The 18,614-nt window shown below is 37.5% G+C and overlaps 2 protein-coding genes across 7 annotated transcripts in view; one reads left to right on the plus strand and one right to left on the minus strand.

The window, feature by feature from the left end:
• The window catches only part of LOC109575475 (uncharacterized), a 29,213-nt gene extending 23,041 nt beyond the window's left edge, over positions 1–6,172 (minus strand). The window contains exon 1 of one of the 4 annotated variants that reach the window (XM_019983639.2): positions 5,674–6,172. In XM_019983639.2, coding sequence (XP_019839198.1) covers positions 5,674–5,770 — 97 coding nt within the window. In that variant the 5' untranslated portion in view covers positions 5,771–6,172. The other 3 variants (XM_019983638.2, XM_070775456.1, XM_019983637.2) reach the window with 3 other exon arrangements.
• Positions 6,173–6,264: 92 nt separating this feature from the next.
• LOC109575474 (protein FAM177A1) overlaps positions 6,265–18,614 on the plus strand; it is a 66,467-nt gene continuing 54,117 nt past the window's right edge. The window contains exons 1-4 of one of the 3 annotated variants that reach the window (XM_070775454.1): positions 6,266–6,470; positions 11,554–11,690; positions 15,995–16,105; positions 18,277–18,368. In XM_070775454.1, the coding sequence (XP_070631555.1) occupies positions 16,028–16,105; positions 18,277–18,368 (170 nt within the window). In that variant the 5' untranslated portion in view covers positions 6,266–6,470; positions 11,554–11,690; positions 15,995–16,027. Of the gene's footprint in view, positions 6,471–11,553; positions 11,691–15,994; positions 16,106–18,276; positions 18,369–18,614 lie in introns of all 3 variants that reach the window. The other 2 variants (XM_070775455.1, XM_019983635.2) reach the window with 2 other exon arrangements.

Raw genomic sequence — 18,614 nt, forward strand, 5'->3', positions numbered from 1 at the left:
CCACTAGGGAAGTCCCCACACTCCAGTATTCTTGCCTGGAGAATTCAATGGACAGAGGAGCCTAGCGGGCTACAGTCCATATAGTAGCAAAGAGTTGGACATGACTGAGTTCGTGGTGCATAGTGAGGATGCAGAGAAACAGGATTACAGTCACTCTGGAAAACAGTCTGGCAGTTCCTATAAAACTAAAAATGCACTTACCATATGATGCAGCAATTGCATTCTTGGACATTATCACAGAGAAATGAAAACTTACGTTTACACAAAAATATGTACATGAATGTTCACAGAAACAGTATTTGTAACAAAGGCTTTACTGGTCTGGATACCTCATATGGCTTTTTCACTCACATGTGTGGTACCCAGGCTAGGACAGCAGAAACATGTAGGCTGGTTGGACAGCTTGCTCTCCATAAGCTAGCTGGGACTTCCTGACACTGTGACGATCTCAGGGTAGTCAGACTACACACGATGGCCAGATTCTCCCAGAGCAAGTATTCCAAGAAGTAGGAAGTAGAAGTTGTCAGTTTCTTAAGCCCTAGGTCTGAAACTGGCCTAGTGTCATTTCTGTCAAATTCTAATGGCCAAAGGTGTCACAGAGAGCACCCAAATTCAAAGGGGAGAGAGAACACAGATCTGACTTCTTATGGAATTAAAAAAACAACTTTATAGAGGTAGAACGGACATACAATAAACTGTGCATATTTAAAGTGCACAGTTATATAAGTTTTAACATATATATATAACATGTAGTATGAAAGATCACTATAACCATGATAGTGAGTATAGTCATTATCCCCAGTATCACCTCCTGCCCCTCTGTAATCCTTCCTTCTCTCTAATCCCCTACCAACCCAGCCACCAGAGATCTATTTTCCGTCACTATAGATTAGCTGGCATTTTCCTAGAGGTTTAGATAAATGGAATCCAAGTATGAAGTCTTTTTTCAGTATAGTTTATTTCACTTAGCAAAATTTGTCCATGTTGTTGCACATACAAACACTTCATTCCATTTATTTGCCAAGTAATATTCCATTATAAAAATACAGCACAATTTGTTTATCCATTAACCTGTTTCTAAAGGAGATGCCTTCCTCCTCCCCCTTTCCTTGCTGTATTGTATTGGCTAGAAGCTCTTACACATAATCCCCCAGTGGCTCAGAGGGTAAAGAACCCGCCTGCAATGCCGGAGACGCGGGTTCGATCTCTGGGTTGGAAGATCTCCTGGAGGAGGAAATGGCCACCCACTCCAGTATTCTTGCTTGGAAAATCCCATGAACAAAGGAGCCTGGTGGGCTCCAGTCCATGGGTCACAAAGAGTCGGACAGGACTGAGCGACTAACACTTTCAGCAGCTCTGTTATGATGCTGGCTAGAAGTGATGAGTACAAATCCCTCTTTTGTTCTTAGGGGAAAGAATTCAGTCTTTCACCATTAAGTATGATGTCAGCTGTAGATTTTTCATAGATCCCCTTTATCAGGTTGAGAATGTTGCCTGCTATTCCTAGTCTGGTAAGTGTTTATCAGGAAGAGATGTTGGATATCGTCAAATGCTTTTTTATGTCTCTTGAGATAATCATATAGTTTTTCTTTTTAGTTAATATAGTGAATTACATTGCTTGATTTTCTAATGTTAACCTAATAGTGCATTTTGGAATAAATTACTTGTTCATATTATTCTTTTTATATATTGTGCCCATTTTTAATATACAATAAATGTGATGAAAAGTACAATTATTTTTACTTATTTAACAGAAAAATTTTGTTTAAGAGGTATGCATTTGCCCAGTGTATCTTTTTAACTTCTGGAAAAAACAACCTATTTACCTCGTATACTTGATAACTTTCACAAATTCATAATCTGTTAATAAAGATTGGAAAACATGTAAGTTATGTGGCTACTTCCTCAGTGGTAATACAATACAGAAATGGAATAGTATGCTGTTTGACAAATGTAACTAGATCCCAGCCTTTGCTTTTTAGATTTAGTAGGAATTTCAAAGAACCTCTAACAACTTTGTAGCTGCTGCTAAGCAGCAAGTCCAATTCTGTTTAGTGAGGATGTATTTAAAATACAGGAAGCAAAAAAGCTTCTAAAAGCTTCTATTCATCTACAATTATCTTCCTTAAATATTAAAATATTTTCTTGATGATTTTATTAATTTTCTTATAGCATACCTCACTTTTCTATCCTTTGTAACTTTTAAAAAATTTACTTTTAATTGGAGGATAATTGCCTTACAATGTTGTGTTGGTTTCTGCCATACAACAATATGAATCAGTGTTAAGTATACAATATATACTCCCTCTTGACCCTCCCACCCACCCCACCCTGCATTCTACCCCTCTATGTCATCACAGAGCACAGGGCTGAGCCCCCTGTGCTATAGTAACTTCCCAATAGCTATCTATTTTACACATGGTAATGTATGTATTTGTAACTTGACTCAATAGAAACTTTTACATGCTGTTGGTTTGACATCCTCATTTGTATATGAATATTCAGGAAAAATTCAGAGGCTTCAGAATAGTGTTCATTAACAGACAACTGTTAACAAAATGCAATTTTTAATATGCCTAATGGGGACCACATTCAAAGTTCTGGCTCTCAGTTCTCTTCACTTAATAGAGATTGTAGTTACTCTCCTATATGTTGAAAGCTAAGCCTAGAGTCCATTTCACATACATACATGAAGTAGTATGTATATAAAGAAGTAGAAAAGAACAGATGCTCTACCATGAGATTAGAGTCAATGCACTGAGGTCCTGTTGTATTTTTTTACTCTCTTATTTATTTGAGGCGGGAGTTGTCTGTGTGTGCTTTGTCCCTCATCTTTGTTTCATCCCTCCTATGAAGTGAAGTTGCTCAGTTGTGTCCAACTCTCTGCGACCCCATGGACTGTAGCCTACCATGCTCCTCCATCCATGGCATTTTCCAGGCAAGAGTACTGGAGTGGGTTGCCATTTCCTTCTCCAGAGGATCTTCCCGACCCAGGGTCTCCCGCATTGTAGGCAGACACTTTACTGTCTGAGTCACAAGGGAAGTGACTATACTAGTGATCATTTGTTTCTAGACCTTGGTCTAAGCTGTACTAAAGTAAATACAGGCTCTATCTTTATTTTTTTATTTTTTCTACATCTTCAGTTTATATCAGACGTTGATATGTGCTTATTTCTGTCCTGGTCTACGATTCTGGTTCTATCAGCTTGATTCCAAATGACCCCAGGTCTAGATATGATAATTCCACTATTCCTTCAGAGACCAACAATATTATTCTTTCTTTTGTGTATTTAAAATTATTATGATTTTACTTGTTAGCAATATGTAGTTTTTTAACTTTCAATAAACTCTATGAAGCTCAAAATCAAAATCATAAAGCCTACTATTAACTCTTGCTATTCCACTAAATAGTATAAAAATTCAAGGAGAGTTATAATTAACAAAGGTCTAAGCAAATGTCATAAAAGTAAGACATCATGCAATAATTTTTTTTCCCCCTGGAAGAAGGGAATTAGGAAAATGAAAAATTGCTGATTGGAAGAATCTTTTGTGCTGTATTTAATAAAAAAAAGTACACTATGAGTTTCAGTTCTGGAGGCAATAATGATGATGGCTACACAATGTACATGTATTTCATATCATTGAACTGCACACTTGAAAATGGCAAATTTTATATTATGTATATATTACCACCTAAAAAAGGTTTACCAATAAATTACACTACTTTTTAAGATTTATATTAAAACATACTCCTTCGTCTTAAGTTAAAAAAAGTATAGTTGCTCAGTTGTGTCTGACTCTTTGTGATCCCATGGACAATAGCCCACCAGCCTCCTCTGTTCATGGGATTCTTCAGGCAAGAATAAGTGACACTTATTTCTTAAGATATTCATTGTAATAAACATTTTTCAGAAACTCAGTTTGTTTTCTAAATTGTTTAACAAACTGCCTGAGTACCTCTGACTACAGGATCTGCTGGAGAAAGACAGAACATGGTGTTAGAAAAAGTAGACACATATTATTTAGGCAATAGTGTTGGGTCTTCTTGTTTACAAAATCATCATCCAAAACATGCTTTCTGTGATTTCGGAAAAATGGAGTCTCAGCTGATGCCTCTAAAATTGGAGATTTAGATTACAAATGGTTCCACAAAACTGAAAAATCTTTAAGGCAAGGAACAACAATCTTGAATCTTGTCTGTGTGTAAAAATATGAAGCTACCTCTTTGGTTTTCTCTACTTTCCAGGCTAATCTCACTAGCAGATGTCCAAAGTAATTTTATTTTGGCATCTTAGATAAAATGATGGAGAAGGCAATGGCACCCCACTCCAGTACTCTTGCCTGCAAAACCCCATGGATGGAGGAGCCTGGTAGTCTGCAGTCCATGGGATCACTGAGGGTCCGACACGACTGAGCAACTTCACTTTCACTTTTCACTTTCATGCATTGGAGAAGGAAATGGCAACCGACTCCAGTGTTCTTGCCTGGAGAATCCCACGGATGGGGGAGCCTGGTGGGCTGCCGTCTATGGGGTCGCACAGAGTCGGACACGACTGAAGTGACTTAGCAGTAGCAGTAGCTAAAATGATCTTCCAAAATGTGTAATAGTAATAACAATAATGATAACACCCAAATGATTATTGACTCTAACAACACAAAGAGAGAGAATTTCCAGGAAGAACCTCATGCCTGAAAGTCTAAAACTGGGAGTCATCAGCAAACAGGAATAATAGTTCATGTCTGGCTGAAAATAAACATGGAATCAACATTTAGAAGTACAAAAGCAGAGCATGGTTTGGAGGAGTTCTCAAACGAGGAATATCCTATTTTTTCACCAGGTTTCACTTTGCTAAAATAGATCTACCTCCATTCTTCAATAACTCGACCTAATTACCACATTTCAATTCTAACATGTGCTTTTTTAGTATTACTATTAATATTATTCAAAACAAAGTCTTCCCCTCCCCTCTTTCTCTCTCTCCCCACCCTGGAACAACTCCTTTAAATGTATGGACTATTTAGACTAGTTGGGACTTCCTGTAGCTGATGGTAAAGAATCTGCCTGCAATGCAGGAGACACGGGTTCAATCCCTGGGTCAGGAAGATGCCCTGGAGAAGGAAATGGCAACCTATTCCAGTATTCTTACCTGGAGAATCCCATGGACAGAGAAGCCTGGTGAGCTACACAGTCCATGGGGGTCGCAAAGAGTCACGACTGAGCGACTAACACACACACTGAGATTACCTACATGAGACTTTGCCTACAGGGTAAAAAACCTCCAGTTCTACAGTCTAAAACTTATCTTGCAAAGGGCTTTTTCAGGTAGTATCCTACTGGTAGTCCCAAATTTGTGGGAGTAGTGGGGAGTTGGGCTAACCCATTCCTCCCACTTTTTTTTTCCTTTAGGAACTAGGGTAGACACAATGCGGCTCTAGCTGCCTAAGTCTGTAGCGGAATCATAAAACCCAGAGCCGGGTCTTTCTGCATACAGTCCTAAACTGGACTCCTACTCTGTCAATGCTTGCGATGTGCCCGGTGAACCCGCCCGGTAGCAGAGCAGAGACCAGCACCGCTACCCCATGGAAGGCTTCTGGCCTCACCCTAAGTCCCCAAGGTCAGGACCCACAGCATATCCTTGCCCCAACCGCCTGACTCTGGCTCTGATCGCTTACGGGTAGTTCGCATCCATTGCAGAAGCGCTGGGAGGTCTGCCGGAGCCACCGTACGGAGGAGTTGCAGTACTGCGAGCCGCGCGGCGCGGAATTCCATGTTGGAGAAAGCAGATCAGCGGAAGGTTCGCACTGCGCATACGCAGGCAGAGGCCGGTTCAGACACCCGATTAGACCCGGCGTGGAACCCGCCTCCCTCGGCTACCAAAATCCTAAGCCCCGCCTCCTCCTTGGAGTTCTCACGTGCTCCTGGGACTCCCTATTCTGAGACATCTCCCACCTTTCATAATTCCCCTCTTAGCTGGTGGTGCTCAGCCAAGTCATTTTTCGTCAGGTGGCGCCTGGAGGCTGGACATCTTTCTTGAGATCGCATCCCTAGAAAGCCTCCTATCTTCATACTAACTTTAATGCCGCAGTTATTAAGCGATAGGAAACGAATGTCAAAGGCCAATCAAGGCAAAGAAACATCTCAACACACTCTCGGTAAACACTCTGTAGAGACGCGCCGAGTGCCCCGGAAGCGGAAGTGTATCCCCTTCTTGAAAGGCTGGACTACGCCGAGTGGTGACGTTTCCTCATTGGGCGGAAGGTTCGGTGGCAGTCGTCGGGTTTCCAGCTGGTGGGAGTTGGCGTTGCGGTGCTGGGCGCTGGAACCCTAGTTTACCCAGTTTGGGAAGTCGGGCTGTGGGGTCGCACCTGTCTGTCTGATCCCCGCGTTCCCTGGTTTCCTTCCCCGGCGTGGGGCTTCGCGAAGGTCTCTCGGGCCCCTTTGGGCCACGGCGGTAGCGGTGCCTTTTGCGGTAAGTGTCTGCTTTTTCCCGCCCCAGACTGCCGACTAGCAGCTGGGGGCAGCCCCAGTCCTGCTCAGCGGGGTAGACACTCCGGAGGGACTTGGCTGCTTTGGCCACCAGCTGTCGTCATCGAGACAGAGGTGCGCTGGCCCATTTTCATCTCTTGTCCCTCACCAGAAGTTTTGTTAAAAGATGCGCTGTGACCCTTTAAAATTGTCTTCAGATTTGCCAGAGCCAAATTAAACGTAAGCGATGTCAGGCCAGACTCTGTTTTGCTGTCCTGATCAAGAATTTAGATGTGGCTGCTACTCCGAAAATCTGTTGACTTGTACCAGATTTTATTTTTCCACGTCAACTTGTGTCTAATTAACACAGTGTCCCGCCTGTAGTAGGCTTTCAAAAATGATTAAGGGATATCAGTTCAGTGCCATTGACGACCTAAAATATACTGGTGGCTCTGTCCGTAACATCTGGTGCTACTAGACGTTTCTTGAAACTCTTTCTCCCTTGTTGACGTTGTTGATGCTGTTCTCACATGGTTCTTTCATATGCTTCATTCAACAAAATGTTTACTCTTTCTTAGCTATAAGGATACAGAAATGAATGACTTGAACCCTGGCATTGAGGACCTAACAGTACAGTGATACAGAGACACATAAATATACATTATAATCAAGATGAGTGATGAGAAATTCTAGTAAGATGTAAAGAGCCATGAGAACTATGGAAACAAAGATGATATGCTCTGCTCCTTAGAAGATTTGTGACCTTGAGCAAGTTGATATTCCAATCTAGCCTCAGTTTCCTCATCCACCTTAGTTTGAGAATGGAAGATTAGGTAACATGTTTGGTACCATGCCTAGAATACAGCAGTGGTGGTGCCAAAGGGGAGGGGAACTATTTCCTTCAAACTTCTTTCCCTTGATTTTTTGATCTGGTCAGTATTTTCTAACTAAATATGAAGTCCTGTGCAAAAGCATCTTCAAGCCCTCCTTCAAAGAGATTGATTACTCCTGTAACTCCACCTATCTGGAAATTCTGGACCTGCCACTGGAATACAGTAAGATAATCATAAATGGTAGCTTTAATTTTTTTTTTTCAATTGATTTTCTTGTGTATGCCTTTGCAAAGGGAATTGGTAAAAGCGTCTCTCCTCCTGATTATTCTCGAAGTCTCAATGGACTCCTTTTAGTTGGCGGTTCACCATTGCCTTATCCCATAAGCTGTCTCTGAGAGTTCTCATCTGCTTCCATAGTATTATCGTTGTATGCCAACAATTTCCACATCTTTTTCTCTAGCCCTTGTTTCATGAAATAGTATTTTAGTTTCTGCAAATTCAGTAGGTCTAAAACCAAGTTCACTCTCTCCACCTTCTTTTCGTTCCCCTTTTTATTACATATAACCTACACACTTTCCTAGTTTATCTCAGAGTTTTGACCTTGGGTTTCTAGTTGAATTTTGTGGTATTTGTTCAATTTTTAAAAGAATAATAAAGTCAACACTAACTGCCAACCTAGTAGTAGAATTTTGTAAATAACCTTTAAAACCCCTTGAATCTTGCCTCTATTTAACTTTCAAATCAGCTTCTCTTTTTTGCATTCCATTCATTGGTTAATGGCATCACTAACCACATGGTTATTCAAAGGAGAGCCCTCAGAGTCATTTTTGCCTCTGTTTCTCTTTCATTCTCCATAACCATTTGATCATTAGGTCCTATAGATTCTGCTTTATGATTAACCCTTAACTTGAGCCCTGTCCCTCTGTTTTGTGTTCTTCCTTAGTTCAAGCTCACATCTCTTGAATAGACTTTTGGAGTATGTTTAGAATATGTAGTCTCCTTACTCCAGTTTTTCTCCCTTCAATGCCTTTGTTACATTGTCTCTAATTTTTAAATTATAGAACAGATTTTTCATTCTCTTGTTTGCCTTAATGAGTGTTGCTTCATGCAGTGCTTATTAACCCTGGCTGCACATCAGTATAGCTAGTGAAGTGTTTCAAAACATAGGTGCCTCGTTTGGCTCTCCTAATCAAGAATTTAGATGAGGCCACTTCCCCCATAATCTTATAATGTTACCATCCCTGAAGTTTCTGATTGATTACTTCATTTTTAGCTGACAGGTGTTAGCTGAATGCCATTGAAATTGCCCATTACTTGAGCATATGCCTCATCCCTCCTCATCCATATTTTCAGGCTGTGTTCATTTTAGCTTCAAGGCAAACTATTTCCAAAGAGTTCTTTTGACTTTGTTTTAATTTTCCTCCTGGTAACAGTTTACATAAAGATTCTTTTTATGATTAACTTGACAGCCAGAAAGTATCTTAGAGAATTGATTCCCAGTGCTTTTGAATTATTAGCTATTGTTGCTAATTGAATTTTTGGTATACCTTTTCTGCTGTTAAGCCATGAAGTGTTGCAGTGGTTTTATCCTTAATGTTAAAATGAGTTTTAAAGTTGTTTTAAAATTTGAAAACAGAATCATTGTATTGAAGAGAATATTTCCTAATATTGATTGGTGCAAAATAAGACAGAGAAGTCAGTGGTGGCATGATACCTAATTTATTTTCTGAAGTTAACAGAGGAATCTTGTCTGTGTTAACTTGATGTAATTTATTGATTTGAAGTTAGAACTTTGCTTGCTGGAGCAATTCCTGGAGCACATAGTAGGTGTTTAATGAGTGACTGACTAACTGAATACAAGGGGCCATTCTGTCTCAACCTCTAGAATAACATTATTCTAATTCTCATAAAGAGAACTTTGAAAAGTAACTTTCCCCTTAACCAAAAGGAATTCTCATAGTCGTTACCAACAATTTGAAAATTACAAGAATGTATTAGAAAATTTAAATTACTGTTCACCATCAAAGATGACAAATGTTATTATTTTCTAGAAGCTTTACTACAATAAGGTTAACATACCATACAGCTCACCCAAAGGGTACAGTTCAGTGGTCTTTAATGTATTTGCACAGTTGTGCAACCATCCAGGGCTTCCCAGGTGGCACTAGTGGTAAAGAAACCGCCTGCCAATGGAGGAGACTTAAGAGACACAGGTTCGATCCCTGGGGAAGATTCCCTGGAGGAGGGCATGGCAACCCACTCCAGTATTCTTGCCTGGAGAATCCCATGGACAGAGGAGCCTGGCGGGCTACAGTGCACGGGGTCGCAGAGAGTCAGACGTGACTGAGCACGCACAACCATTACCACCATCAATTTTAGAACATTTTCATCACTCCACAAAGAAACCCCATGCCCACTAATACTTCTTATTTCCCCCTAATTCCCAAACCCTAAGCAACTATTAATCCACTTTCTTTCTTTATAGGTTTTTCTCTTCTGGACATTTTATATAAGTGAAATCAAATATCCTTTTGTCACTGGTTTCTTTCATTTAACACAACGCTTTCAAGATTTATCCGTGTTGTGGCATGTATCAGTACTTCATCTCTTTTGATTATCAAATAATATTCCATTTGGTGGGTATGCCACATTTTATTTATCCACTCATCAGTTGAGGGATATTTGGCGCTTTTTTCCCTTCCCTTTTTGGCTAGTGTGAATAATGCTTCTAGTGACCATTTAAGTATAATTCTTTGTGTGGATGTGTATCTTCCTTTTTCTCGGATGTACCCAGGAGTGGAATTGCTGGGTCATACAGTAACTTTGTGCATTTAAAATTTTGAGGAATCGCCAACCTGTTTTCTAGGGCTGTACCATTTTACGTTCCCACTAGCAGTGTATGAGAGTTCCAATTTCTGCACGTTCTCACCAAAACTTGTTATTACAGTTATCTCAGTGTGGGTCAAGTGGTATCTGATCGTGCCTTTGATTTACATTTCCCTCCTGGGTAATGCGTTTTTTGGATATTTGTTTAAACAAAATACATTATGTGCAGTTTTGTAGTCTGGCTTTTACCTCTAAGCATATTTTTAGCATTAGCAAACATATTTACAAAAGATTTTCCCTCATTTCTGCTTTCCTCTTCACTCCTTCCCAAACCATAATTCTTGTGAAAACTTGCCTAAATTATAATGCGTTAAAAAGTCTATAGGAGTGTATGCCAAATTATTGTTGGTGGTTATCAAAGGACAAAAAGAGGGTTAGGAAAACTGTATTTCTACCTTTAATGTTTCTGTAGTGTTTGAATTTAATGAACGTGTATCCTCTTGTAATCACAAAACTTAAAAATGAATTATTTCTTTAGAGGACTGAGTATATTCAGAATGAAAAATATTCCTAAATTCGAAAGGCATTAACTTGTATTAGTTATTCAGATATAATCATTTACCAAGTAAAATACCAATAGGTTGCTTTGTTAGAGAGTTTACTTTTCTGTGGTTATAGACTATAAATACATATGCTATGTAGGATTTAAAATATATATATATGTTTAATGTTATAATCAGGAAAGCATATACTGGTTTGGCCTATTGACTATTTTACAGGAAAGTATATAATGTAGAAATCATTTTTCTAAAGATATTTACTAATAATAGTATATTTATATGTTTAGTTCTTTAGTGTAATATTGATCCAATAAATTAGTCATCAATTAGGGCATAGAAGAACTTTTTTATTTTTGCCTGTAGAATTTCAAGGACAGAGGAGCCTAGTAGGTAGAAGAATTTTTTAATAGGTGTTTTCATTATAATAAGATTTTCATTATAATAAGATATATAAAATAATAAGATTTGGAATATCTAAGCATTAGAGTCTGTTTATATAATCCAAGATTGGGCAGGGTTCTGGCAGGACTATTTTTAATTGTTTATGCAGAGAAAAATGGCTGCTTGGGCATTCCAGCTTCTGTTGAAGAATAACCAAGTACATGAAATTGGCACTTAATGTTAAAAGATTCTGGGGGAGTGATTCCTGGGTAGTGGGACAGACACTTTAGTAATGTTCAGAAATTTTCCATTTTATTCACAACTCAGCATTATAGGGAAAGGCAACTGACATCATCAAGAAAGGAAGGAAAATAAGAGTTAGTATACTGTGCACCTGCAGGCAGTTTTATACGTACTGTCTCATTTAATCCTCACAACAGCCTTTCAGGGTAACTACCTTGATAATGGTATTATCTCCATTTTGCAGGTGAGGAATGTGAGGCTCAGAGATATTAAGTAACTTGCCCAAAGTAACCCAGCCAGTATGTAACAGAGCTGGGATTTGAATCCAAGTCTGTCAGACTCCAAAGCCCATGCTCTTTCCAGTACTTCACACTGTAGCAGGTAAGTATGATACTTGGCCCTGTGCCTGCCTTACCTAGGGCATCCCAAACTTGAGCCTGTTTCTACTGCCTCACTGTCCAACTCTTAGATTCATGTTAGGAGAAAGTGTGATGGGCCAAGATCAGTCCTTGTGCATCCTGATTGCAGTGGACTTATCAGCTCTTTCTGGATATTGCAATTATTACTCTTCATGAAGAGGAATGTGCATCTTTGCTTTCAAAGTATGATTTCCTCTTTTGTATTATGGCAGCAAAATTTGTTCCAGGAGTTTGCCAGCAAGGATCTTCAACTCAGTTGTCTAAAGCATCATTCATACTCTCAGACCTAAGGTTGTATTCCCAAGGGACTATAGGACGTCATTATGCTTTTTATTGGGTAGGGAATGGCTGTTCCATTCTTTCACCTGCTTATATGGTAAAATTGTTGTGAGGGTGGAATGAGATAATAGATGTTAAACTGTATGAACTGCTATAGTGTAATCCCTTACCTTGCCAACAGCCCCATCTAAGTAGAGATTCTTCTTTTGTGAAACTCTAGTACATGTATACACATATTTACTTCTCTAAATCTTTTTAGTTAGCCCAGAGAATTTTGAGTGAGCGTGCTTGAATTGTAAATTATCCGAATTTGAGCTATAGGGTTAGCCATTAACAGTAAAAGATATATGTATTCTAGTGTGCATATTAGAACAAAGCGAAGTTAGTTTTTAAGAGTCTTGTTGGAACTTCTGAAAAGTTATAATAAGGCAAATGAAAACTAATTGTACAATATCAATTATCTAGGTTGTTGATTTTCTTGATTGTCATGTTTTCTTTATCGGTTAATTTATGTGGTCTTTTGAGAGATATTTTTAAGGCCATTTGTGACTTTGGCTCCCTAGTTTTGTTATTTAACTAAGGTCTTAAATACATTATTCATCCATAAAGTTCATTTTTAGTAAAGACTGAGGGTAAATAAAGCAGTGAGCTCACAGGAGAGAGCAAAAGAGGCAAACATCTCTGCCCTCATGCAACTTACATTTTGGTTGAGGGAGATAGACTGCAATAACGTGTAGTTAATCCTTGATGACCAGGGTATGAGCTGTGTGTGTTGACTTTTGTGTGGACTTTTTTCAATAAATATAGTATTATTTGGCCAAAAAGTTTGTTTGGGTTTTTCTACTGTGTCTTACGGAAAACAAACAAACATTTTGGGCAACCCAGTACTTGTATTTTCAGTTTATAGACCTTTAAATTAACTAAGTGTGGGGAAAAGTTTGTTCAATTAGAGACCACGGTTTGTGGAATCATAAGAACTAGGATCTGAGACAATTGCCTCCAAGCTGTTTCAATTTCCTGCCTCTCTTTGGGTAAGTCATTTGTCAGTTCCTTGGTTTTTGAGGCAGAGACGGCAGTGCCTGGATTTTCTACTAGGATGGGGGATGAGCCAGTGCCACTAACCTCCCTTTGCTAAAGGGTCAGCTGTCAGTAAATCATGTTGGTAACAAAACAATGAGAGAAAGAGAAGGGAGTTTGCGATTTTAAACAAGTGGTAGGGGAAAGCCTCATTGAGAAGTTGCATCTGGACAACAATATGAGGGAGATGAGGGAGGGAGCTATATTGTTAACCAGAGGATGAACATGCCGGCTAGGGCTTTAGCACAGCATCAACAGCAAGGAACAAAATCGTGTGTGTGTGTGTGTGTGTGTGTGTGTGTGAGAAGTGAGTAAGTGAATCGTGTGTGTGTGTGTGTGTGTGTGTGAGAGAGAGAGAGAGAGAAGTGTGTAAGTGCCTTACAGTCCATTCTGAGAACTTTACCTGTGCGTGAAATGAGAAGTCATTGAGGTTTTGAACAGAATTTTGATACCAGAGTTTTCAGAAACACATCTTTGGAAATTGTGGAGAAAACACTTTATAAATAAAAGCTATTATTAGATATTATTTTCCCCCTACTGAAGTGTAGGTTTTTGTAATCAGGCAAATATATTTAAAAATATGCTATCAATAAGTAATTTATATAAGGAAAACTGTGTTGGGAAACTTCACAGAAAATTTTTTTTCAATTTAAAAGAGCCAGTCAACATAGGAAGATAAGATTTAGCTAGTATAGCTTTTTAAAATGGAGGATGAAAAAATAAGTAAAATGAAGGATGGTCTGTTTATGATATGATCTCTAAAAGAGCTAATTGTGGTGTCATAATTAGGATTATATTACCCCTGGTAGTGCTGTGGTAAAGGATATAAGCTGAAACCCCTGAACCCTATCTCTTACCTAAAGAGTACTAACTTAAACAATAATAATTTAGTATAATGATTTGGGATAAGAAGTTAAAACTTCTGGATCTTTTCTACAAAGTGGTTGCTTTTCCTGCTTAAATAACCATGTAATTGTTAAAAAAAAAAAAAAAGTAAGTATTTTTGGTATAACATGGTATTTTTTCAGTTCCATTAAGTATTGGTAGTATTTAGTTTTTAAATTATCAGATTTTACCTGAATAGAAGTGTGATGTTTAATGTAGAGCTCAGCTTGGAATGTCTCTGCCAGTGACAGGTCCTTGAGTGCCTTTTCCCTGCCTGCTTCCTTTGACTTCCCTCATCTTTCCACTTTCTCTATGTTGAATGAGTCAGCTGTTTAGTCTGTAGATGGGATCTAGTCTAGATAATCTTGGTTTACTAAATTAGACCAGTTAGCTTGGAATAGTTACCAAAACAGCTGCTTTGAACAATGAACTCTTCTGCCAGTATTGCTTATGTTGGACAATTGATGCCTGGTTTTCAGAGCCCTTTACACCCTGTATTTCCTTCTAACTGTATAGCCTTCTGTCCTGACTGGAATGTTTTTTTTACTATCTTCCAAATAGTACTCAATAATTTTTGAGTACATGCATACATAAAGTACAAATATGTCCCAGGCTTTTCCATGTCTCCATTTCTGCTTGTACCATTTCACCTCCTTCAAACTTCCCTTTGTCCTCTTCTTCACCTAACTTCTTCCCTGTATCAGGATCAAATTCATGACAGCCTTCTCAGTAAAGCCTGTTCTGTCTACCTGAGCTTATTTTTACATATATGTATAATTTTTGTAATTATTGGCAGTTGACCATAAGGTGTTTTTTTTGACCATAAGCATTTATTTCTAGCTTTGAACTACTACTTAACTGGTATTAGTCAAGGTTCTCCACAGAACAGAACTGATAGGATGTGTGTATACATGTGCATGCATGTGCATGCACATACACATACATGAAACTTTTTATATATATTATATGGAATTGGCTCATGCAATCATGGAGGCTGATGAGTCCTGACATCCCCAGGGTGAGTTGGCGAGCTGGAGATCCAAGATAGCTAAGCAGATGGCATATTTCCAGTCTGCAGCCTGGCAAGCTTGAGACCCAGAAAAAGCTGATGTTTCAATTTGATTCTGAAGGCAGAAAGAAGCCTAGGCAGTCAGGCAGAGGAATTTTTAGATTTACTTTATTTTGCTGCTCACTGATGTGCCTTGTCTTGCTAGCTAGTAAACAACTTGAGGGCAGGAACGGCAAGTCATGTTTACCTGCTTACCATCCATAACTTTGTCCATCCTGATTCACATGTAATGGGTACATCTCCGTATTTTATGAAATCGTATCATTTTAAGGGCTAGAAGGCGCCTTGAAGGTTATCTTGTTTTAGAGTTGGAGAATCAAGAACAACTTATTAATATATACCTCTTTCCTTAGTTGTTAAGAAAATGAATGAGATAATGTAGTATCTATGAAAAGTTAAGTGATTTACTAATTTTAAAGCTTTATTTTTGCTTAGAGCATGAATCAGAATGTGTCCTTTAATTAGAAGATATTTCCTGGGTGGAGATTTCACCTTTTTCTTTTTCACCTTTTTTTTTTTCATTTAAGAATGTACATAAAAAAAAAGAATGTACATAGCACAGTAGTCAGTTATTCATATTGACAAGTATGTCCAAAATGAGAACAGGTTTAATTTGAAATGTCATTTCTTCAAATTGTATTGTCTGATATATAAAATTTACTGATTCATAAAGAATATTCCAGTTAAGTATTCAAATATAAAGCATTATGTAAAATTTACTGATTCATAAAGAATATTCCAGTTAAGTATTCAAATATAAGGCATTGTAACCAAGTGGTACCTTTAGCTTTTGGACCTGACAGTATCGAAGATGCAGGTTGAGGCTGTAGAATTTGAAGTTACTGTATTTTAAACACTCAAGTACTTTAATTTGAACTTACTCTTCTTTAGAAGTTTTCATTTATGGGAACTGATATTGTTTTCAGATGTTTTTATTTAGTTTTTTTCCTTCCTAGATTTTCTTGTGATTACATCTTAAAGCATTCAAGATGGTATTAGCAGACCTTGGAAGAAAAATAACATCAGCATTGCGCTCATTGAGCAATGCCACCATTATCAATGAAGAGGTATGTAAAAATACATGTGATTGCACATCATCACTAGCATTGCAGATATATAGTTACTTCTAGATAAAACCCATAAATGGGTATAGTAATGTGTTTTATGAGAAATTGACTATGTTAATTTCAACTTTCTATAATGAATTACCAAAAAAACCCCACCTTAACTTATATGTAATAATGACATAACGTTTTATATTTCTTTTTTTTTTTTTTCGTTTTATATTTCAAAAATGGCTTAGGTCTGGAAATATGCTTTTGCTTCCTCTTAATACAGGCCTATAACTTTAGTATCCTCCTTCTTCCTTCTTGATTAGACATGCATATATCTGATCTTTTTTCCTTGACTTTTATTTGACATTCTTATATAAGGCTAATATTTCCATTTTGGCTACTTTGATTCATTTTCTCTGAAATCCTCTCTTAGTTTTTTGGAGGTTTTGTGAGCTGACTCCTTAATATGATATCTGAAATACTTTTCCTCCTGGTTTTAAGTATAAGGTATTTCTTGCTCCCATCCCCCCTCATTGTATATTAAAGGTTTGTCAACTGAAAGAAGATGATTATAGTCCACAAGTATATTTTACATTTTGTGGTTCCAGTGGTAAAGTACTGATTTTGGTTTTAGAAGACCTTGTTTAGTGTCCTGTTAAACAAGTCATAGAAATTTGAGCAAGTCAAATTCAGAATTTCTTAATGTTTAAAATGAGAAAATAGCATTTACCTTTCAGGATGATTTTAAAGATTAAATGACATAATAGATTAAAAGTATCTTCTAACTTGGAGGTTTAAAGAAAATTCTAATATAAAATTTGATATCAATACTTTAATAAGCTAGTGGAATGAAATAATTTGGGGACCATCTTTGAGCTCAGCTAGTCAAGCCTCTCTTTTAACAGCAGTAGGAAGTCAGTTTCACATATTTATTTATTGGAAGAACCAGTATTAAAATCTTGTTCCTAATTCCACATACACAGCTTTTTATAATTAATATTAAGTAATAAATCATAATTTAAAACACTAGTCTTTGGAATTCAGAATAAATAAAATGACAGCTTTTCAAATAGTTTTCCCTGTTTATAACCGTTATGCTGTTTGTATTTATAGTAGAAAAAGAAAAGAAACCAAGGAAATGAAGTTGGTGGGAAGTAATAACAGCTGTTGCTTAATGGTAGCTTCTCTATTCTTGATACTATGCTACTAGGGAATTAACAAGGAGAAATCCCTCTAATGAAAGATCAGTTCCATTTTTATCAAATCCCTTCAGTGAGAGATAGAGAAATCTGATAAGCTGCTATATGACATATGACAGAAGTTGAAGATGAGAATTCATTCAGAAAGTGTTTGAGGGCCCACATTTTTGCAAACTTTTTTGCTGCCATCGGGGATATAGCAGTGAACAAAATAGACTAAAATCCCTACCCTCGTGGAGTGTATTGCATTCTAATGTGTAAACAGCTATTTCCATGAGCAGCTAAGGCTCATCTTTTTTAAAGACTTTTTTATAGTTTGTGATCTTTTAACTACAATGCCTTGCAACTCAACAAATATGTGATGATAGTGAGTTACTAATGGAGGATGGTTTTCTTTTCACCTTTGTTCCTCTGCTCTGAGTGGAAATAGTAAAGGCTAGTAGGTCAGACTGGGTCATTTTCTTTTGTCATATTTTCCTCCATGTTAGTCCAGTTGAGAAGATGTTGCTGCATATTAGCAACAGGAATTCAGTGGCATAGAAAACTTCAGTGGCAACATGTATTGTATAGTAACTTTCTTTGACTTGTATATTGTCTTTACTATTATTACTTTAATATAGGGATAAAATTGTGTTTAATACCTGGTTGAATAAAATGAAATGGAATGTCTTTTTTTTTTTTTTAAAGTGGTGCTTTGCAAATTGTGAGATCTTAGTTCGCCTATCTTGGATCTAGCCCATGCTCCCTGCAGTGGAAATTCAGAGTCCTAATCACTGGACCACCAGGGAATTCCCTGGAATGTCTTATTTTGACAAAATGACTAGATATTTAATAAAATCTCTCTCAAAGGCTAACTGAAAACCTTTTCCCTCTCTAATGGTATACTATGGTTTTTAATTAGTCATGGTTGTATGGTTGATGATTGGTCATTGTTTTTATATGGTTGAAATGAATTTTTTAAAAGTTTTATTTATTTATTTGCAGGTGTTAAATGCTATGCTAAAAGAAGTATGCACAGCATTATTGGAAGCGGATGTTAATATTAAACTAGTGAAGCAACTAAGAGAAAATGTAAAGTAAGTTAATTAAGCTAAAGGTAAAAAACAGGCAAAACTAAATTTAGTTTACTGGGATGAGGAGCTAACTAGAAAAGTCTGCTGCATTATGAAACGTTTCTGCTATATAGCACTGGAAACGAATAGAACTCATATGTTGAAAGACTTCTTTTATAATGCGTTTCCATAATAATGGTTCAAAGAATAAACTACATGTGGCTTTCATTTAATTATGAAGTTCTTTCCATTCTACTACTCCTTTATCTG

Source organism: Bos indicus, chromosome 21 (genome assembly GCF_029378745.1).
Source record: "Bos indicus isolate NIAB-ARS_2022 breed Sahiwal x Tharparkar chromosome 21, NIAB-ARS_B.indTharparkar_mat_pri_1.0, whole genome shotgun sequence".
Taxonomy (NCBI): domain Eukaryota; kingdom Metazoa; phylum Chordata; class Mammalia; order Artiodactyla; family Bovidae; genus Bos; species Bos indicus.